At 47.4% G+C, this 20,638-nt stretch overlaps 1 protein-coding gene across 3 annotated transcripts in view; it reads right to left on the bottom strand.

Moving 5' to 3' along the window:
- Positions 1-20,638, bottom strand: part of VAV3 (vav guanine nucleotide exchange factor 3) — a 178,032-nt gene that overhangs the window by 103,767 nt on the left and 53,627 nt on the right. For all 3 annotated transcript variants that reach the window (XM_080648159.1, XM_080648160.1, XM_080648161.1), the window contains exons 3-15: positions 18,617-18,675; positions 17,445-17,510; positions 16,454-16,562; positions 15,790-15,882; positions 15,034-15,102; positions 12,835-12,938; positions 11,402-11,501; positions 9,448-9,543; positions 7,947-8,015; positions 5,566-5,652; positions 4,256-4,341; positions 2,040-2,172; positions 1,563-1,672 (exon numbers count right to left, since the gene is read on the bottom strand). In XM_080648159.1, the coding sequence (XP_080504285.1) occupies positions 1,563-1,672; positions 2,040-2,172; positions 4,256-4,341; positions 5,566-5,652; positions 7,947-8,015; positions 9,448-9,543; positions 11,402-11,501; positions 12,835-12,938; positions 15,034-15,102; positions 15,790-15,882; positions 16,454-16,562; positions 17,445-17,510; positions 18,617-18,675 (1,181 nt within the window). The remainder of the gene's footprint in view (positions 1-1,562; positions 1,673-2,039; positions 2,173-4,255; positions 4,342-5,565; positions 5,653-7,946; positions 8,016-9,447; positions 9,544-11,401; positions 11,502-12,834; positions 12,939-15,033; positions 15,103-15,789; positions 15,883-16,453; positions 16,563-17,444; positions 17,511-18,616; positions 18,676-20,638) is intronic.

Below are 20,638 nucleotides of genomic sequence, written 5' to 3'. Positions count from 1 at the left end.
CACTTGTGCCCCAAACCAAAGGGGTCTGTAGTACAGCCACTGAGTGGATGCCCGCAGCTATAACCTCTTTTGTTTCATTAGTGCAGTAAACGATTGACAGTAAATCGCAAGGACTAGAGGAGTGTCCTGGGGGGTGCCCTCTAGTGTTAGAAGTCCTCACGGTAGAGCCCTGGGATCCTAAATACAAAACAATGTTAATAAGGTGGTAACAACAGGTCTGCTACTGGGGGATACCACTGCCTGTGGGGCTGTCTGGCCAGCCCTCTGCCTGACCATACTCTCTGCAGTTCAAATCACTCTCGTCCCTACTTTACAGAGGAGGAAACTGAGGCTCTGAGGCATTAAGTAATTTGGCTGAGACTATGCAACCAGCTGGTGGTGGTGATCATCGCTGAATCCAGAATAGTCTATAAGCTTTAAAATATTTTACCTGCACAATCCTATCAGTTATATTTTCTCACTGCAGAACTACAATAAAACAATCTAATCCCACCTCCATTTTATATAAACAGGAGCATTTCTTAAAACAAAGCAAAGAAAAAGAACCTGATGGAATCTGTCTGCAAATGGTAAGAAATGCTAGAATACAAATGAAGCAGATCCCGCAAGTGCGGGTGTCCTTTTTTCTTAGTTCCACCTTTGCTAACAGTTTCCATTTCAGGGTGACCTGTGTGTTTCCACAGCCAGGTCACAATGCACAAGCATCAAGACGGGAAGGAGCCCCCCACCCCCCGAATGGCTGGTTCTTATGTAATTACATCTCCCCACGCCCTTCCCTTGGGAACAGGTCTGAATTACTCCCACCTCTTTGTTGAGCTGCGACTTTAATCAAAGGAAAGAGCCTGAAAGAAGCCACGCTCTGAAAGCCTTCATTCAACGCGCCCAGCAGTTTCTCCGGGATCCAAACAATAAATGAGTTCAAAACAAACAGGTGGGAGGGGATCAATCTTTCTATTAACAACAAAATGCGTGCATGGGTGTATGTGTGTGTGCATGGGTGTATGTGTGTGTGCATGGGTGTATGTGTGTGTGCATGGGTGTATGTGTGTGTGCATGGGTGTATGTGTGTGTGCATGGGTGTATGTGTGTGTGCATGGGTGTATGTGTGTGTGCATGGGTCTATGTGTGTGTGCATGGGTGTATGTGTGTGTGCATGGGTGTATGTGTGTGTGCATGGGTGTATATGTGTGTGCATGGGTGTATGTGTGTGTGCATGTGTTTGGGGGGAGTAATTCCTATTCGATTTAAAAACTGCATGTATATTAAAAACAAGGTAATAACACTGAAAGTTTGTCATTAGAATAATGCTTTCCGTGGGTGCTGGAAGCTAAGGAATTAAGATACGCCCAGGAGAAAAATTCAAACAGAAGGCCAGAGCTCCCTCTTCCTTTTCCTTGAAGAAGTTCGCCCAAACCTCTGTCCTCGGAGACCGAGGTGGCCAAGCAGAGAGCCAGCAGCACGGGCTCCTGCCTGTGTCCCCGCAGCCTCTACACATGGGCCACATTGTTCATAAGAGAGGGAAGCAGTAGGGAAGAAGCACTTTTAAAAGTAGGAATACTCACAAAGCCATTTCAAACTGTTCCAGCCATTTTTTCTTTAAATCTTTTGTTTTGCAATAAAATTCTAACCCATTGTGTCCTTGGGTATGGATGAGGTAGAAGCCATAAGACCACTGTTAAAATTAATATTCCTCAGGTTAATACGGATCATGCATGAGTAACATCACGTTCCCAAATTCACTGCGCCACCACCATAACCATCCACAGACCTCTCGTAACGTTAAACTGTGACCCATCAAGATCCCCGCGGTCAACTTCACATCTACAACCATTTCTATGCCAAAGGCGTCGGGCTGTCCTGGTCACCAGCATTTGGGATGAGCGTATCAGCTGTGACACCGTCCCACTCTTTCCCCTAATCAGCTTCCAGAAACAGAAACTCCTAAATCGATGCGTTACCCCTCCCGGGAATGGGTGAGCCCATTTTCCTTGAATGTTCAAAATCCTGAGTAAACCAGTTATGAATCTCCAAGAAGTCACCTTTTTGTTTTCTTTATCCGTTGTAGGATTGTTGGCTATTTTGTACTGCTGAAGATCTATTATTTCCTTCATTTCATAGTTGTCACCTTTTCTTTTACATACAATCACTGCCAAGTCGAATAAGAAGATGTGCCTGAGAGAAAAAAAGAGAAAGAGAGAGAGAGAGAGAGAGAGAGAGAGAGAGAGGGGTGGGGGAAGAGGGAGAGGGAGGCTGATTTAAAATGGTTTGGAAGCATGTGTTAGTTCTTCCCTTATAAGTGAATTAAACCAAACAAACATTTTTCCTTTGAGTTGAAGACAGTGGCAGTGCTGTACTTTGAAGAATGACCTGTGAGCATCGTACCCTTCACTACCCTTAAGTAAACGAGTGGTCTTGCTGTACCTCTGTTTCCTTATTTAAAAACCAGGAAAAACGTTTTTATTTGTGTGTTATTTTTGTTTTGTTTTGTTTTTTGTTAATCCTCACCTGAGGATATTTCCCCATTGATTTTTTAGGAAGAGTGGGAGAGAGGGAAAGACAGAGAGAAACATCGATGTGAGTCACATTGATTGGTTGCCTCCTGCACGAGCCCTGACCAGGGTCCGGGCTAGGGAGGAACCTGCAACCAAGATACATGCCCTTGACCAGAATAGAACCCGGGACCCTTTGGTCCACAGGCCAGGGCTCTATCCACTGAGCCAAACCAGCTAGGGCAAAAAAAAAAAAAAAAAAAGAAAGAAACATTTTGATAAGAACCACAGGCACACTCAACATAGCTATAAGAAACAACTGAGCCAGGCCAGTGTGGTTCAGTGGTTGAGCGTTGACCCATGAACCAGGAGGTCACGGTTCAATTCCCAGTCAGGGCACATGCCTGGGGTTGCGGGCTCGATCCCCAGTAGGGGGCGTGCAAGAGCAGCTAGTCAATGACTCTCATGAATTATTGATGTTTTTATCTCTCCCTTTCCCTTTCTCTCTCTGAAATCAGTAAAAATATATTTTTTAAAAAGAAACATTGAGATTAGCCATAAAAAGTGTTGCCCTTGAACCTAAATTACTTTTGTCTTAGTTTAAAAGCTAACCATTTACAGAATAATATAAATGAAAACAAAGGCAATTAACTTCTCCTGATGTTATTAGGATCAGCCCGAATGCCTTTCACCAAGGTGATGGACACCATTTAAACCCCATGGCCATCTGGGGAGCCAGACATTAGAACTGTCGTTTATTGTGGAGGAAACTGAGGATGGGGAGTCATCTGCTGAAGGTCATGCTACCAGGGAGGTGCTGAGCGGGCTCCCACCTGGCCCACCTGTGGCCCCGCGCTCTTGCCTGCAGGCTGCTCCTTGTGGTTACAGGCAGGAGCCCCCTGAGCCACCGCCCGAGAGGCACCGGAGCAAAGCGCAAACCAGAGAAAGCTCTGGTTAAGCTTACATGCTGCGGTTTCCCTTCTTTCTTATTAAAAACAACGTAACTGGGGAGAAAAGCTATCATCCCATTACCCAATACCAATCCTTGTACCTTTCGAAAACTCTCTGTGATTTATACGCACACATTTTTGAAACTATGATAATGATACATTCGTGCAGCGTTAACACTTGCATCACTTTCAAAGCCTATTTTCCTGGAGATGCTAAAAGGATGCGTGTCTCCTGGAAGCTCCCTGTAGAGCCTGGGTATCAGGTGGAAGCAAGAGCTGATGCTGCCCCCTGCTGGCTGGCTTTCTCATCTGCAAAGGTTCCAGGAAAGGGCCATTTCAACCAAGTGATAATCACATACAGTTTGGGACAGCAGGCCAAGCTTACTAATCTCCAAGGACTCCACCTACAAATTCCCCTCCAGAAAGACTCACTCACGCAGTGATCCTCGCTCAAATATCTTCCTTTGGACATTTGGTATTTTTGTTATTTTAAAACGTAGACCCAAGAAATGAAACAACTGTGAGTGGTGGCAGTTATCCGTGCTATGGTGCCTCTCTCTCCTCTCAGTGTCGGTTTACCCCGCTGACATCCTCCAGCTGCCACTTCCTACCTAAGAACTTAGGCAAATCAACAGACACCAAGCAGAGGGGACACCACCTGACGGACGTACACGAGGAACATTTAGGAAACGGAGGCTGGCTCGCCCTCGGCTTCTGCCTCCGTGTCCCCGCTCCGCCTGGAGGAACTGCTTCGGAGGTCTCCTCAGGCTCGGACATGAATGACTTGCTGGGGAAGTGCACGCTCCCCTTCCTCACCTTTCCTGCTTCGTGTGCTTGTCCAGAGTGGTGATTCGAATCTCCCCGTCCCCCTGGGGCCGTCCAAAGAGCAACACTGGTTGGTTCTGAAAGAGAAAACGTACGTGTCTCAGTGTTCCACAGTCACATAAAGAAACAGAGAAAACTTCAGTGAGGGTGTGTATTAAGAACCACTACTCTGTTACACTACAACTTCATTTCACATTCAGCACACTTCCTCCAACATGCTCAGATCTACATGATACACTTTCAGAAACAGCCTGTCCTTGGTCCTCCCGGGAGGCAGGCTGAGGACATGAACTAATTTTACTTGTAACCCTAATGAGGAAGGCAGCTACCACAAGAGAGCATTCATCCTAAGAACTCAAGTCACAAGGAAGGTGCGGGAACTAGCATTTCTTGAGCATCCACTCTGTCAGCCACTGTAATAGGGCGGAATGACATGGACCTGGCCCTCATGGAGCTACTAGCCAGCGGGGAAAGAAGTCAGTCTGTATTTACAAATGCGCGCCTGCCATGAAGGGCAGCATGATGGCCGGGGACCCACTTTGGTTTAAAGAGTCAAGGAGGGTGTCCCTGATCTGAGATCTCAAGAATGACCAGTTCTGACTTAGCCCGCCGGCTCCGTGTCTGAGCGCCGGCCCACGGTCCGGGAGGTCACGGTTCCATTCCCGGTCAGGGCACAGCCCGGGGCTGCGGGCTCCATCCCCAGTAGGGGGCCTCTCCCCACCAGTATCACTGTGGCTTCTGCCCAGAATCCTTTCCCCCAATCCCTGTGCTGCGGCTTCTTCTTAGGCTTCAGGTCCCAGGGGCCACCACCTCGGAAGGGCTTTTTCTAACCATCCTATCTAAACGAGGCCTCCCCTTCTTATCCCTTGTTGTATCGCCCTGTTCACAGCACTATCTCAAAATAGCATCTTTAAGCTCTCTGTTCCCTGTCTCCTCCACCATGAGACCGCGTGGCTCAGAGTTCCAGCCCCAGCCCCAAGCTCAAGGTCGGGTGCATAACAGTCACCCAGCATAATAGTCACACGTAAAATGAGTGAATGCACAGGAATCAGCATGAGTATGTACGGCGGTGAGGGCGCCGAGGTCTAGGATCTGGATGGCGGGGGAAGAAGCTGTGTGATTAAGGTGAGGGGACAGTGAGGGCAGAGTCACTGTCCCAGGTGCCACTAGCCATCCGTGTGGATGCTGCCAAACAGGAAGAGGGAAAATAAGCTAGAATTAGAACATTGCAAGTAAAGTGTCTTTTCTTCAAAAACAACACTTGGCAGGGTAGGGAAGCTGGACGGATGACCATGACCTACCAGATTTTCTATAGAGAGCTGGAACTGCCTGATTTCACGCAGGGTCTCGTTGTCTCTCTTCACCTCGTTCACATATTGTGCCAAGTCCTGCGGAATGAAGAGGAGAGGACAAAAAGAAGGCCCCTGAGATCGGGGAAGAGGTGAGAGCTGTTCGAAAGAAAACACATCATTCCCTTCCGAGCAGAAAAGTACCATGGCTTTTCGATGGCAGTCGAATCAATCAAAGCTGCTCACCACGAGCAAGTTAAAATGTCTGGAGGACAGCCCGGCCGGCGTGGCTCAGTGGTTGAGCATCGACCTATGAACCAGGAGGTCACGGTTCCATTCCAGGTCGGGGCACGTGCCCGGGATGCGGGCTCCATCCCCAGTGTGGGGTGTGCAGGAGGCAGCCGATCAATGATTCTCTCTCACCATTGATTTTCTCTCTCTCTCCCTCCCTCTCTGAGAGCAATAGAAATGTATTTTTTTAAATGTCTGGAGGACAGCTGGAAGACCAAAGAGGTGTCACTGACCTCACCCTTAAGAAGAACAGGATGGAAAAAAAAAAAAGTGACCCCACGCAGAACAGCAGAAAGGGAACAGGTCCGGAGAATGCACGTCCCAAACACATTAACCAAGACCCTCAGAGGAGGACACTGCACGCGGGTGGGACTAAGGGCAAAACGGAGGGCTCGGCGAGGGAGGGAAAGGTAAGTGGAAGTCAGACAAGGAATCGGCAGGACTGTTTTCCGCCATCAGTTCACGCCTTTATTGCTGGGAGCCTTCAATCAAGCCTTTGAAAGGGGAGCGGACGGAGGCGAGCGAGAGCAGAGAACTCGGTGAAACAGGGCACCGTTCACCCCGGCCGCCTTCCTCCCTGTGCCGCCGCCTATTTTTAAACGGCTGCTCCCATTTCGGAGGAAACAGTAGCGAATCTTCCACATGGTGACCCGCTATTTTTATTGCACGCGCTCTCGATTCTCCTGTGTTCTGGGGTCTTTTTCATCATCTCTGTTCCCTTCAGTTCGTCTGAAGCAGCGGGAACCGAACTCGGACAAAAGGCAGTTTTGAACTTTGTTCTAAATGAAAGCCTGCCTTTCCAGAGCCTGTATCTATAAATGATCTCTTTAAAATTAGACCCTGGGTATGACTTTTTATAACAATAAGTAACTGGGTGATGGGCCCTGACGGGGTGGGTACAGAGCGGCGGACAGCTGGGAAATGGCCCAGAGACACGGGGAAGTATCGTCACCGTCTCACTGTCACCTCGCATGTTGCTCTGAGGACACATTTGCTTCTGTTTTAAATTAGGGACGAATATTTCTTTCAAAGTCCAGCACAGTGTGGAAGTCGGGTCTTCTAGAGCCCCCAGGTGCTCAGAAAGTCTGCCTCTATCTACTTGTCATTCCTGACTTTCAGGTGTCCCTGAACATAGAAACCCAAACTGAACCTTGCGTGCCCTGATGCTCAGAGCCCACCGAAGGAAGCCTGGCAGAGGCCTCGGCCGAGAAAGTACGTCACACCTGTGTTCCGCGGGCACCGCCCAGCTGATGCTTATACAAGCCGGCAGAGTTCTGTCAGTAACCATGCAGAGAATGTCAAAGGCAACCACGATATGAACTCATTCCTGGAGGTTATGGAAGTTGTCATAACATTCATAAGGAACAAAAATTATTTTCGCCCAGCCGGCATGGCTCAGTGGTTGAGCATCGACCTATGAACCAGGAAGTCACAGTTGGATTCCCAGTTGAGGCACATGTAGACTTGATCCCTAGTGTGGGGCATGCAGAAGGCAGCTGATCAATGGTTTTCTCTCATCATTGATGTTTCTGTCGCTCTCTCTCTCCCTCTCCCTTCCTTTCTGAAATCAATAAAAATATTTTTAAGTTATTTTAATTCACCTGTTGGTTTTATGTGTTTTTGTCTAACAATTAAATTCATGCAAGTGTATTTCGGTTAAAAACTATTCAACTCTCCCCACCAAAAACAAAACTATACAAATACTTATGTATATTATAATATACTAGTGGCCCAGTGCATGGATTAGCGCACATTGAAAGGGAATCTGGTGCAGGTGAACCAGATTCAGGGCCAACAGGGCCCCAGCAGTAAGCTAACCCACAGCCGATTCCGCGAGGAATCGGGTTCCCTCCTCCCTCCTCTCTGGGTCCTGGGTGTGGGTAAAGCAGATTCGGGGCTGACAGGGCCCCAACAGCAACCTAACCTACTGGTTGGAGCATCTGTTCCCTGTTGGTCATTGCGCGTCGTAGCTACCGGTCAAACGGTCGCCTAGGCTTTTATATATATAGATCAGCATACCATGCATATGGATTAGCAGAGAGCAGTCTCTTGTTTTTAGGCAAGAATAACAAACACAAGCAAGGTCACGGCGCATCGTTTACCTTCATTGCATCCAGAGCCAGTTTCAGATTCGCCTTCTCTGTGGGGTCGGTGGTATGCTTGACCAGTTCCTATTTGGAAGACACAGTTTAGTACTGTTTTCATCAAATTAACACCCAAACATAAGGAAGAAAACATTTAAAAATTAACCCTTTATGTAGGTTTGGCACAGCCACAAACAATAGAGAAGTTCTCAAAAAATTAAAAATGGAACTGCCTTGTAAGACTCAGCGATTCCGCTCTGGAAATATATCAGAAGAAACCCAAATCACTAATTTGAAAGGATATGTGCTCCCCTATGTTCAGTTACAGTGTAATTTACAATAGCCAATATCTGGAAGCAACCCAAGTGCCCATCATCATGGGACTAAACATACTTTCAAAATTTAAAGTACAAAACAATCCAAGAGGAATTAGGAAAAAGTTTGCTAAATTTCATAGAAGTATAGTCACATTTTATACTTTTAGAAGTCTGTCTAAAGTCCTGTGATACAAACAGATGTATCCTGAAAACTGCACCTTCTAAACGCTTCCATTGGTATTTAGTAACCAACGTTACTAAATAAATTATTCTCTTATTTTGGACAGGTTTTTAGTTCCACGATATCTCAGAAACTTATCGCCTTAGTCTTCCTTATTACTTCTTCATAAAATCCAATTTGAGTAAAGTTGCTCTGAGTTTAGGTCTCATACATGTTTTAATGCGTTTTAAAGAAGTAATCAAGGTTTGAATTTCTCTGATTTCTCAGTAGAACAAAAATAGGGATGACTAATAATTCTGCAGCTACAGTGCAAGAAATGTAATATGCAGGAGGTCCAAAGCACAGAAGACTCCAAATCATATTTCACACGCAGGTAGGAGACCTGTTTAAAACAACATTTCACAAGCATCAGCAGAGTAGATAGGCTAATGCAGTAGGACATTCCTTTGGAGCAGAACTAATGAGTCTCCTGGCACAGCCATCAAATTAAATTTATAAGACTCTCCACCCTCATTAGAGGACTAACCGTGGAAACCATAAGCTTCGGGGTTATAACGAGAATCCCTTCAAAATACATGTAGCCTTATTATAATCTACTAGAGCAGAAAGCAACCCAGAATCTGACATAACTCTCTGTAGGTTATGGTTATCAGGCAAAAGTTCTTGCAGAATTAACCTGCCGAATCCGGGTGTATAGCAATATCGAGAATCTAGTAAGTGATTAATACCACTACAAAGGACTTGGCCGAAGGGGTCTTCATATTTGTTTTGACTTGATTATTTAATTTTTAGACCTGTCTGGAGCCAGCTGTTTGAGGGACAGGAAGTGTGACCTTGTGAAAAATGAGAGTCACCTTGGCTTCAAGGAAGGCCAGTTTCCAGCCGTGATTTCCCATCGCGCCCCACTGATCACTGAGAACTGCAAGGGGATCGGGCCCCAGACACGGCGCATCGGGCACACAGTGGGTGCCTCATGAACATTTTTGAAGGAACGAACGAGCAGGGGCTGTAAGTGACGTACCTGCAGGAGAAGGTGGTACTTTAACACGCGCTGCATTGGGACCACGAGCAAGTCTCGGAGAGTGAACTTCCCATTGTTGGCCCGTTTGGAACACTCCTAGTGAAACGTGGTTTTTAAAACGTGCGTTAAAAACCCTGTTAGTTTTATCAAAGGGGGTCATAGAGCCAACACAAAAAGACGCCAAGGCCATACACAAAACTGTGACGGCATGATAAACATCTCCTTTTCCTTCTTAATAAGGCTTCTTTCTAAAAAATAGAGAGCACCTACAATGAAAAACCATAAACAAACCAACCTTGGAGCATTTCAGCTCTAAATATGAATCGGTAAGAAAAACTCTATGTATGAAGATGGGAGTCTTTCCTCTGGGTCTTCCTCCTCATAGGCTGATAGCGCTGCCTTGTCCCCAATCTCATCCACGCCCCGGCCCATCCAACCCACAAGGGCCTCCCCACCAACACACCCTGGTTCTCTCCAACTGCCATGTGCTTGGTCCAGTTCCTGGCAGAACCCAGCGTTCTCCTCAAGAACCACACTTCCAGGCCTTTAGTAACAACCCCAATCAAAACGATGCTCTCTCTCCGTGCCTCGTGGGTCTTTTCATTCTTGTTGTACGTAATCCCTTCCCCAAGATGTCGCCCATACCTCTAAGATCTAGTATTTGCTTAAGTGTTTGTTGAACTGAATGAAATGAAATGATTGACTCCAAAAATATGCTCAAGTGTAAACTTACTACAGGAGTCAATGTTTCCAAAGCCTCAAGTGTCTTTTTTTTTTTAACCTCACACTATGCTTTTTTAAAAGTGTATTTTAAACTAGTACTTTACTGTTTCTCACCTATTTATAGGGTAGTTCAAAAAGAATGGCTCAGTTGCTTGAGCATTGTCCTGTGCACCAAAGGTCACCCACCAGTTTGATTCCAGGTCAGGGCACATACCCTGGATGTGACCTCGATCCCCAGTAGGGGGCGTGCAGGAGGCAGCCGGTAGATGTTTCTCTCTCTCCCTCTCTGCCTCTCTCTCTAAAAATCAATTTAAAAAACAGAGCTCATAAGAATATTATTATTAGTGGGCAGCTTAGTAAGTCCAAGATCCTCAGACAACTGCACCTCCCAGACCAAGGCATTGGGAAGGAGCTCAGGAGAGAGTTTTGGTCAAGGAAATACCCCTTAGCTCTGACTTGTTTCCCTGGGGCCACACTTAGCTCTCCTGGAACATAAAATGATACAGCACCGGAAGTGGTAAAGCCAGCTCCACCAGCTCTAATGACCGCAGTGCCTAATGAGTGTCGGACTGAGGATCTTAAGCAAGAAGAAATGTCAGCTCGGCCTGGCCAACTGCCGCAGGTCACTGGAAAGGTAACTATTGCGTTGATTGCTTTGCTTCCACACATTAGAGAGCGTTCTGGGTCACGGGTCTCAAATGGGAGGTTAAACTGTTAATTCTGTGGTGATGATGGGTCTCCTCTCCCTGTAAAGTCCCCCCCGTGACCGTACTCTGCATGTTCAGCTCCTTAAAACAGGTTGCATCCGTCACTTCCTATATTATGACATCTTCACACGGCGTTAGGAGCAGAAGTATTATACACTTACAATGCACGCTGTGATGGAAGTCAGTTGAAAACTGTTGGGAGGAAACTAGTTCCTTTCAGTCCTAAGTCACAGGCTTTCTCAGCCCCAACGTCAGGAAATTACCCACATCTATCTCACGCTCAGGAGGCTCTGATGAGATGAGCCCATGAGGCAGCCACAGCCTCAGCTTGTCCCACGGCTGTCACTTCCACCATGTTATATTGTGTACAGGTAGCTACTAATGCACTTTATAGAACGGCCGTGAAATTATACTTAGAATGTTGTACTTAGAATGCACGGGGAAGTTAACTGTGGCACTGAGCGTGGAAAGGAATATCCTGCTCTTAGGTTAGTTCATAAACAAAGAGACCAAACAACAGGCACCTCTAATTTCAGTTTGACGTCTTCTTTCGTCTTAGAGATGTGGTCTAAGCTGGAGATGGCCGACTCCACGGCGCTGCAGTACTGCCCGTAAATCACCAGCCTGGGAGGGAACGAGGCAGAGGAGGAAATCTCTAGGACAACAGAGCACGGACATGGAAGGGGGAGAGGCAGGACTTCCACCTCTAAATCCACAGCGAGGGAGACACACAGCAAGCCTCGCCGGTGGGCACCCGCTGCCTCGGTAACCCCGGCAAACGGCTCACTCCCAGGCTCGCTCAGCTCAGCCTTCTCGCTTCTTTCTCACACGCACCACACAGGCAGCCATCGAAGGAGGATCACGCACAGTGATGGCATTAAAAATGACTCCTTTTATTGCTGCATCTGACTGGGATTCACTGCACGGACATTTTTACAGCAGGAGGATTTTAAAAACTGGCTTGACGACTGTAGATGCTGAGTACAAATATACACCCCAACGAAATTTAACATTTCTGGCTAAGCTCCTGTTATGTAAATGTCTACTCACCACGTTGTCCACCGGAAACTAATATAACGTCGCATGTCAGCTGCGAAGTGCCTATTAGAGGCCACCTTTTTACTGTTTACTCACACACAGAAAGCAGGTTGCTATGCTACAATTGTACCGTAATCTTTACGTATGACTCCACTCATTCATAAGCCTCCTATCCGTCCTCCTTTTTAATCGGGAAAATGCATTCTCTGAAGCGGGGACGAGGGGCCTGAACTGTGCGGGTAGATGCGTCGCCCGCAGGGACTCAGCCTGCTCCACAGAGGGGCCCCGGAAGGACTCAGAAATTTCCCAAAGAGGCTGCGAAATTTAATGTGTCTTTTAACTCTACTGATAAGTTTGTGTTTGTCTAATAGTTGATGCAAAGCAACTGATGAGCCACTTCTGAGTCAGCGCTAGGAACTCTTGTGCTTGGTGTAAAATTTTAAGCTAAATTCCTAACTCATGTGGGCTGTTGGGAAGATTTTTTTTTCTAACTGACAAAGGGAAACTGACTTTAGCGCGAATCAAGCACCCCCCAATGGAGAATGATAACGTATTAGAGTTGGAAAAAGCACTGGGTAGCAGCTCACCCACAGTTGACACGGGCAGGTGGGAGAAGAAGGCGGGCGAGTTAGCGAGACTTCCTGAAACCCACAGGACTCCGTGACAGGGTGGGAGAGTCCGCACTGACGTGCAGGGCAACCGCCTGCAGTGTTTTTCCTTTTCCTTCCTTTCCTTTTTGCTTACTGTCCTGTCACACACATGGAGCTCACTGCCACCAGAGACCCCCGGTCCCGAGTTCTAACCGCTGCCCCACGGTGTCCTCACGAACAGTGGTGATTCCTACCTATGAGCAGTGTTCACATTGACCCTCACTGCGATTACCAGCGAACAGCCCCCAAATTTTAAATTCACAAGTTACCTTTCCTTGTAGTTAATGAAAATCTGATACAAGTTCTGGTCGTTCTTATTTACGATGGAATCGTGAATTTCTTGCATTAGGTTCCGATGAACTTTTACAAGTTCCTTAGAAAAGAAAGCAAGGTCAAAGTTAGTTAGAAATCAGAACCAAAACAAACAAACAAACAAAAAAAATCACCGGAACCCAGAACTCCTAATGTTGCTAGAATTGCCATCCCAGGACACACTAAAGGCACTCAGCACAGAAACCTGCTCGCATCCATATCCCTAAAGAGAGGCGGGGAGGAAGGGAGCGAGGGGAGGGAGTGGAGAGGAGGAAAGGGAAGGGGAGGGAAGAGGACAGGAGAGTGACAGGCGATCTGACTTGAAATGCCAATGTCCTGTGGGAAAGAAATGATTTCACTGGTTATTAAAGGGTAATTTATTCCTTGTATAAAAATATGCACAGCTCATTTTCATTTTGTAACTGCTTTAAATGTTTAAATTCAACTACCCCAGTGCTTAATGTTTTATTGACAAGATAAGTGAGGATCGTGTCCTCGGGGCATGGAAATGTAGATTTGCGCTTTGGCCAATTAGTGGTGTCCCAGGGCTGAGCTAACAACAATCAGGCTAAATCACCAGACAACTGGGGCAGAATGAGGAGCACATACATTGCATGAGGAGGCTTACCCGAGCTCCTCACAAGGCAGAATGTCCCCTGTTTCCTGACAGGCAAGTAATTTCCAGTCAGACGGTCCTGCTTGTCACAGCCAGGAAATGAGGACATGGAACCAAGGGGCCAGTCCCCCACTATCTCCTCCCCTGTGCCCTGAGACTCCCCCCCTCACCCCCACCTCACTGCCAAAAGGAACCAGGAGCATGTTGGGCCTGTCCTTTTGGCTTGGAGGGAGGGAGGGAGTATTTGTTTGTTTATATGTTTTTATTGATTTCAGAGAAGAAGAGCGATGGGGAGAGAGAAACATCAATGATGAGAGAGTCATGGATCACTGCCTCCTGCACACTCCACACTGGGAAACCGAGCTCCCAACCTGGGCATGTGCCCTGACCGGGAATGGAACCGTGACCTCCTTTCATAGGTCAACGCTCAACCACTGAGCCACATCGGCCGAGCGGGCCTGTCCTTTGGCTGAGGCTCATGAAAAGGTCAAGAGTAAGACCTGTCCAATGGGGTCCTCGGTTACAATGACCGCATTTGGGTGGTTCAAGATCTTCATCTTCCTAGAACGTGCACTAGGTTATATCCTAACCGTTCACCTAAAGTTGTGACCTTTCTTCCTGCAATGTTACAAATGGATGAGAATGTCTTCCTTGGGCCCAAAGGAAGGACAAGACCAACGTGCCACAGCGAGCCGACTGGGGCACGTCCGCAATGTACGTAACAGAAGTAAAACAGACGGGGCCAGTCAGGATAGGCAAGCAAGCCTGTACATAAAGGCTGACGTGTTATACGTGAAAGCTGTGCAATAAGACAAAGCCAGCTCCAGAGGCCTCGGAACATGAGTCTTGCCCAGCATGACTTCAGTTGGCATAGCGTTTGGCTGGCTTCATGCTTCCAAGTAAGTATTTTTTTAGGATTAAAAAACCATTGGAAGGTGCTCTGAAACTTGAAATGCTTACATAAACCTATAAAAAAAAAAAAAAAGGAACTCTTTTTGCATTAAAATAGACTGTTGAGCCCAGTGGCGTGGCTCGATGGTTGAGCATTGACCTATGAACCAGGAGGTCACGGTTCGGTTCGATTCCTGGTCAGGGCACATGCCTGGGAGTTAGGTTGATATACTAGTAACCGGAAGCAGAAAAGAGACACCAAGACAGTGGAGGAATGGTAGGGAGCAGAGGAGATGGAAGGAGTCAGGATGGTGTCCGTAAGATGGGGTCAAGGGGCTGGAGGAACCACGGAGCAGTGAGTGGGCCAGAAGGGGACTCCCACAGACACAGACAGAGCCCAGGGACTGTTTAACTAAGACTCCCTCAACATGAATCTTATCCACGTGTCTTGTGCATGTATTCTGAGTGACTTTTGGTTAACAGTATGACTTATCAGTTATTTCTTGAAAATAGAGCTATAAGAACTCTAGAGGCAGAAAATAGAGTCAAAATTCTTAAAGAATACCAGAGAATGCTAAAACAGGGATCTGGAACCCCAATGAGGATTTTATAGAAGTACCCCATGCTTAGCTAGCATATTTTCACTTACGGGAATGTTGATGAAGACAGAATCAAATTCTGCTGCTGTCAGAAATCGTTTTAGTGGTGCCATGAAGTACTACCCGGAGAGGAGAGAGAATAAGAATTAAGCACAACTCATCCTAATCTAGATAACAGATTGTCATCAACAAACAATAAATATTCACTGAAAGTCACTTGTTTATTAGTATTATGGATGCCCAAGAAACAGCAGAAGCTATTTTCTCTGCCTTGCAAATTATACACTTGAACAGAGATAGAAAGACATATTACAAGTTAATACATTTAAAGCAGAAAATACTTTGGGTGGTGAGCACACAATGGAACAGACAGATGATGTATTATAAAATGCTATAACTTCCATGACCAAGAACCAGAGTTCTATTGTGTTCACTGCCATACTCTCAATCCCTGCACACAGAAACTAAAATGAATCTATAATAATAAAAGCGTAATATGCTAATTAGACCGGACATCCTTCCAGGTGTCCTTCCTTCTGGACAAAGCCGCAGCGGGTGGGGGTCGCGGCAGAGGCCCCCGGCTGCAGCGGCAGCAGGCGGGGGCCAGGGCAAGGCCCTTGCACGAATTTCGTGCACTGGGCCTCTAGTGAATAAATAGTTGTGGGAGGATTAAATCTGCTTTGAGATCTGTAAACCCAAAGTTCTACTGAAAATTAGAATCCACACACACACAGAGGAAACTCTAAGCCCAATACATTCACTATGTAAGGCAGGAGGGGCCTCAAGAGTGACACCTGATCACTTACTTTCTCTATCGACTCCAGTGTTTCTGTGTATTTTTCTTCCGTCTGCTTAATTTCTGCGAGGCAGCAACTTCGTATGTCATTCTCTGGACATTTCTGCAATTAGAAGGATCCCATTAAAATTAATCAAATTCATGTGTTAATCTCTCTGGCAGTAGCTAGAAAGAAATCAAAACCATTGCTGGTTTTCTGAAGCTTTCTATTTCTAATAAAACACTAACCGAGAGATCGGCCTGGTTATAACTAGGTAACCATGACTTGTTACTGCAGTCATAGAAACGTGGCATTTTACAGGTCAAAACAACCATGTCTCTCGTCTAATCCTTTCATTTTACTAGTAAGGAAACCAAATCTGAGCGGTAAGTGACATGTCACCCAGCAAAACAATAGCAGAGGAGCAATGGGACTTAATTTCACAGAATCATGGAATTGTATTGTTACGGAAGAAAATCTTCTGTTACAAAGCAGGTAACTATTCTTTTAGATTTGACGTAGCATCAAATATACACAGAACGAGCAAAGGTAAGAAAGAAGACAAACAAAAAAGCCATCCCGGCAGAAGTCACATAAACAATTAGATGGAGTTTTTAAAACTGTCACTTTCCCAATAAAACACCCTGAGTAACTAGAAAAAGCAAACAAACAAACAAACAAGGCGAGTGCCTACGGGTTGCTGCGCCTCCTCCGCTTTCATTAAGTCCTCGTAGACCTCTCCTCCGTCGTCCTCCCCGTAAACACAGTCATACAGGCCCTCCTCGTCCTCCACGCGGGTCTCGCTGGAACGAAGGCACAGGAGGAAGGTCACGGTCTGGTAGGAAACGCACGAGCCAGAAGCAGCTTCCTGGGTTCCCGCAGGAAATCCAGAGGGGACATGGGATTCGTGGCGTCGAAGGCTCAGGGGACGGCCCGTCCCTCCTAACAGGGACAACGACGACGACAACAGCACCCGACCGCGCAGAGCGGCCGTGACCTCTCTGCAGTAGGCGCCCCGGGCTCCCCAGGCCCGGCAGCGGTGGTGCTGTCAGGCAGGCACCAGCACCCGATGAAAACATCACGAGGACAAGGTGCTGGACTTGCCCGCGACACAGGTGCGTGCAGGGCCGGGACTGAAAGAGTCTGCCTCCCGCTCGGGATGCGCTGCTCACACTATGGAAGGCTAGGCTCCGGAGAAGAGGGGCGCTTAAGGGGACCTGGGATGTGACAAGCAGTCTTTCAGAGGCCTCACTTCCTGCAGGCTTGTCACTGCCAAGATCTCGTGCAGTGGGTTTCAGACCACGTTCCTGTCGGAGGGCACCCTCCTTGCGCCTGTCAAGCGGGCACGGTCTGTCCTGCCTCTCCAGGAGAGGGGTGCAGTGTCGGCTTAATGTCCCTTCACTGCCCCACTCCTCTGTCTCCACCACCTACACGCCTGGGAAGGGCTTAAATTTCACTTGGTGGCGGTCTGGCCCTCTACTCCTCAGAGCCCTGCACGCGAGGGACACACAAAGGCAACCAGGAGCCGTGGAAGTCCAGTCTCGGACGCTTTCCCTTCCGGGTCTGGGGTTGATTCTTACACACCTCAGCCACCAACCACTTTCCCCTTCCCAGCGCTCTGCGAACACCCCCCCGCCCCCACAACCCACAAAGGACGCAGAAGTGATGCAGGAGCGCTCACGTACTCTATCAAGTCGGGGAGGGCTTTGTAGATGTCCTCATCGTTGATGCTCTCTTCTGTTGGGAAGGGCCTGGAGGGCGGGAGAGAAGAAGGGAGAGGAAACAAGGTGAGCAAGCGACATCCAGGCAGGGCATTGCCTCATAAACCGTGTCAGCCTGCCTGCCGCCAGCGCAGGCAGGTCAGTCACCACATCTGAGACAGCATCTGGCGTTTCTCCCAGTGTGGCTGGGTCTGGGGGTCCCCGGGGAGACCAGGCGCCTGCTACCCCAGGGCATCAGCAGCAGGTTTGCTGTCACCCCAGTCCTCTGAGCAGCTGGGGACAGGCTGCTGTGCTTACTGATTCCCCCCACACACCCCCCAGTCACAATCCGCAGGCTAGGCTCACCTCCTGGCGCCCCCTCGGCTCCCCCCGCAGAGAGCAGGCCTGCCTTCAACACCAGCTCTTCTCACTTTCGGATGCTGATGTGACTGACAAATGACTGGGTAGCAATCACCCTTCACAAACAACTGGGTGACAATCGCTCTTGACAAACACCTGGGTGACAGCCTAATGATGAAGATGACTAGAAGAAAGAATGCTGCGCCCTGAATAAATGATTACTGACTCTGGTATATTCTTCTACTTAGACTTCAAGGTGTTTGAGTTGTGTGTGTTTTTCAATCATTGGGTAATGACCTCAGGGAGAACAGGATGTTTTCTTTGCCCCCGTTCAAGGGAAATCACTGTCATGGATCCCCTATTCCTAGCCATGAGCATCCTTTTTGCCTCACCTCATGCTTCTATGCCACTCTTGATAACACGCACATAATGCTCTAAATCCATGTCTAACGAAGTCACAGAAATCAGACTACAGAGCCAACGTTTTACTCTTTTTTACATGCCACCAGCATGTGTGTTTGCCCTGATGAATCACATGTATAGAAAGGTTGAAGGAAGAAAAAAGAACCGTATCAATGATAGTCACCAGTAAAATGAGAACCATGTTTAGCCAACGGATCTCATTCGGCTCTATGAATATGTTTTTAGTTGCTAAGTTTCAAACGTGTGTTGGCACTTACAAACCAGGCAGCCTGCATGAGTGAGAAGCAGTCCTCGCGTGCAACACGCTTTGCAGACAGTGACTATTCAATAAGCAATCGTGACACTGAGCATGGGCCACAGAGAAACAAGCTTACCTGATTCCTGTGGCCAACGCGATGGGTGTTCGGGAGAGTCGCGACAGCGTTTCTATCACCTGAGAACAGAGGGACGTGTTTGTTGAAAGTGTATTTCCGGAAAGGTAAGTTCTTTTCCCAAAAGAGTAGTTTCACAATCTAATATCAACAATGGCAGCAGACACGTGACTCTGCGGACGCCAAAGAGGTGCAGAATGGAAGAGCTGGGAGTGACAGTACAAGCACCTTCGGTATAATTTTGTCCCTGTCTTGAAGTGACCCCACCTCAAACGCTCAATAGCCACACAGACATCAAACTTTCCCATTATCACAGCAAGTCCCACCGCTCAGCCTGCTGCGCAGCAATGTGATGTAGCACATGGGCTCGGGGGCCAGGCCCCACAGGTTCAAGTCCTGGCTTTACCACTCGTTAGTCAGATAACCTTGGACAAACTTCCTAATTTCTCTGGGCTGCAGTTTTTTTCATCAGGATACGGCATACAATAATAGGTTATTATAATCATTAGATTATTGTAAGGATTACAAAGTTAACACATGCAAAATATTTAAATGGTAGCCATTCTTGAAAATCCCCAACTTTAAGAAAATCACCTTATTCTAATTCTGTGTGTTTCAAGAAAAAGAGTTTTTTAAATTACCCTTGCTCATCTACCTGTTTCAAGGTCCCTTAAGAAGACGTACCCAGCCATGGTTGTAGCATTAGTAGCTTGCAATTTTCCTATTTGGCACTGTGGTCTCAGCAGTGTCGCCACGCAATCAAAAGGAAAATAGGCCCTAACAGGTTTGGCTCCGTGGATAGAGCATCGGCCTGCAGACTGAAAGGTCCCAGGTTCAATTCCGGTCAAGGGCATGTACCTTGGTTGCCGGCACATCCCCAGTGGGAGGTGTGCAGGAGGCAGCTGATTGATGTTTCTCTCTCATCGATGTTTCTAACTCTCTATCCCTCTCCTTTCCTCTCTATAAAAAATGAACAAAATATATTTTTTTAAAAAAGGAAAATAGTATTGCTAAGCATTTTACTATTGCTACTATTGGGGAGATTTTCTATGAGAATGACCATACATCCACAAGATGCATTTTCTGTTCCTTTTACTACCAATAAGCAGAACTATTCACAACCCGTCCCCCCTCCCCCGCAAAACTCGAGTTTGATGTTTCCATACAATTGTCCACCAGAGGGAGCCAGACAACGGCACTACATCACCTTCCTCCTGCAGTGGATGAGTTTATGAAGTACAAACGTGACTGAAAATCAGCAAGCTGCACCGAACTCCGTTATTTCTTTAAAAGGAGCATTTCCCGCTATTAGGTGCTATGCTGGTGGTAAAAATAAAGATACAGATTCGGAGGAGAGGAACATGACAAGAGACTGTGCAGCATGCCTTAGAGAGCACCTCCCAGCACCCTCTCTCGGTTCTGGGTCCATCTGATTATACACGGGGCACCCCCACACACACACCCCACCCCGTTAGCTCCAAGTGTAGCCAAAGCAAACAGAGACTGTTTAGTCCAAGTCGCGTTTGCAGAACAGCATGTGTGCTGTGAAGGCAGAGTGACCCCGGTACTGAGTACCAGACCTCAGGCCCCCCACCTCTGGAGGCGCCCACTCCAGAATATTGACGGAACACAATAGCGCCAAAGGCAGGCAAGACGACGCTGCTGTCCCTGAAATGTATTCACTTCTAAAAGGCTGCCTCAAAATAAGATGAAACTGGGGTCTTAACTCCAGAAAAGGGGGTAACTAGTCAGAATATGTGCAAGTAATTACAGTCCAACAACCAACCACTAGCCCACATCACAATGCTCTTTCTTCACCTCCGTCTACACCGTGTTTGTTAAAACGGCGGCATCTGTAAAGAAATGACGAAGATTCCAGGGAACATGAGTAAGAGTCCGTGTGGGAGGCAGCAGGGGAGGTGGGCGGGCTGCTCCAGGCTCCAGAAAGGGGGTGAGCCCCAGAACCTGGGAAGGATCGTGGAAAACGGTTAAGAAGGAAGACAGCAGGGTCCAAGCTGCATTCTG

The sequence above is a fragment of the Plecotus auritus genome, assembly GCF_963455305.1.
Source record: "Plecotus auritus genome assembly, chromosome: 12".
In the NCBI taxonomy this organism is placed as follows: Eukaryota; Metazoa; Chordata; class Mammalia; order Chiroptera; family Vespertilionidae; genus Plecotus; species Plecotus auritus.
The sequence above is the reverse complement of the archived record's forward strand: the minus strand, read 5'-3'. Positions and strand labels throughout refer to the sequence as shown.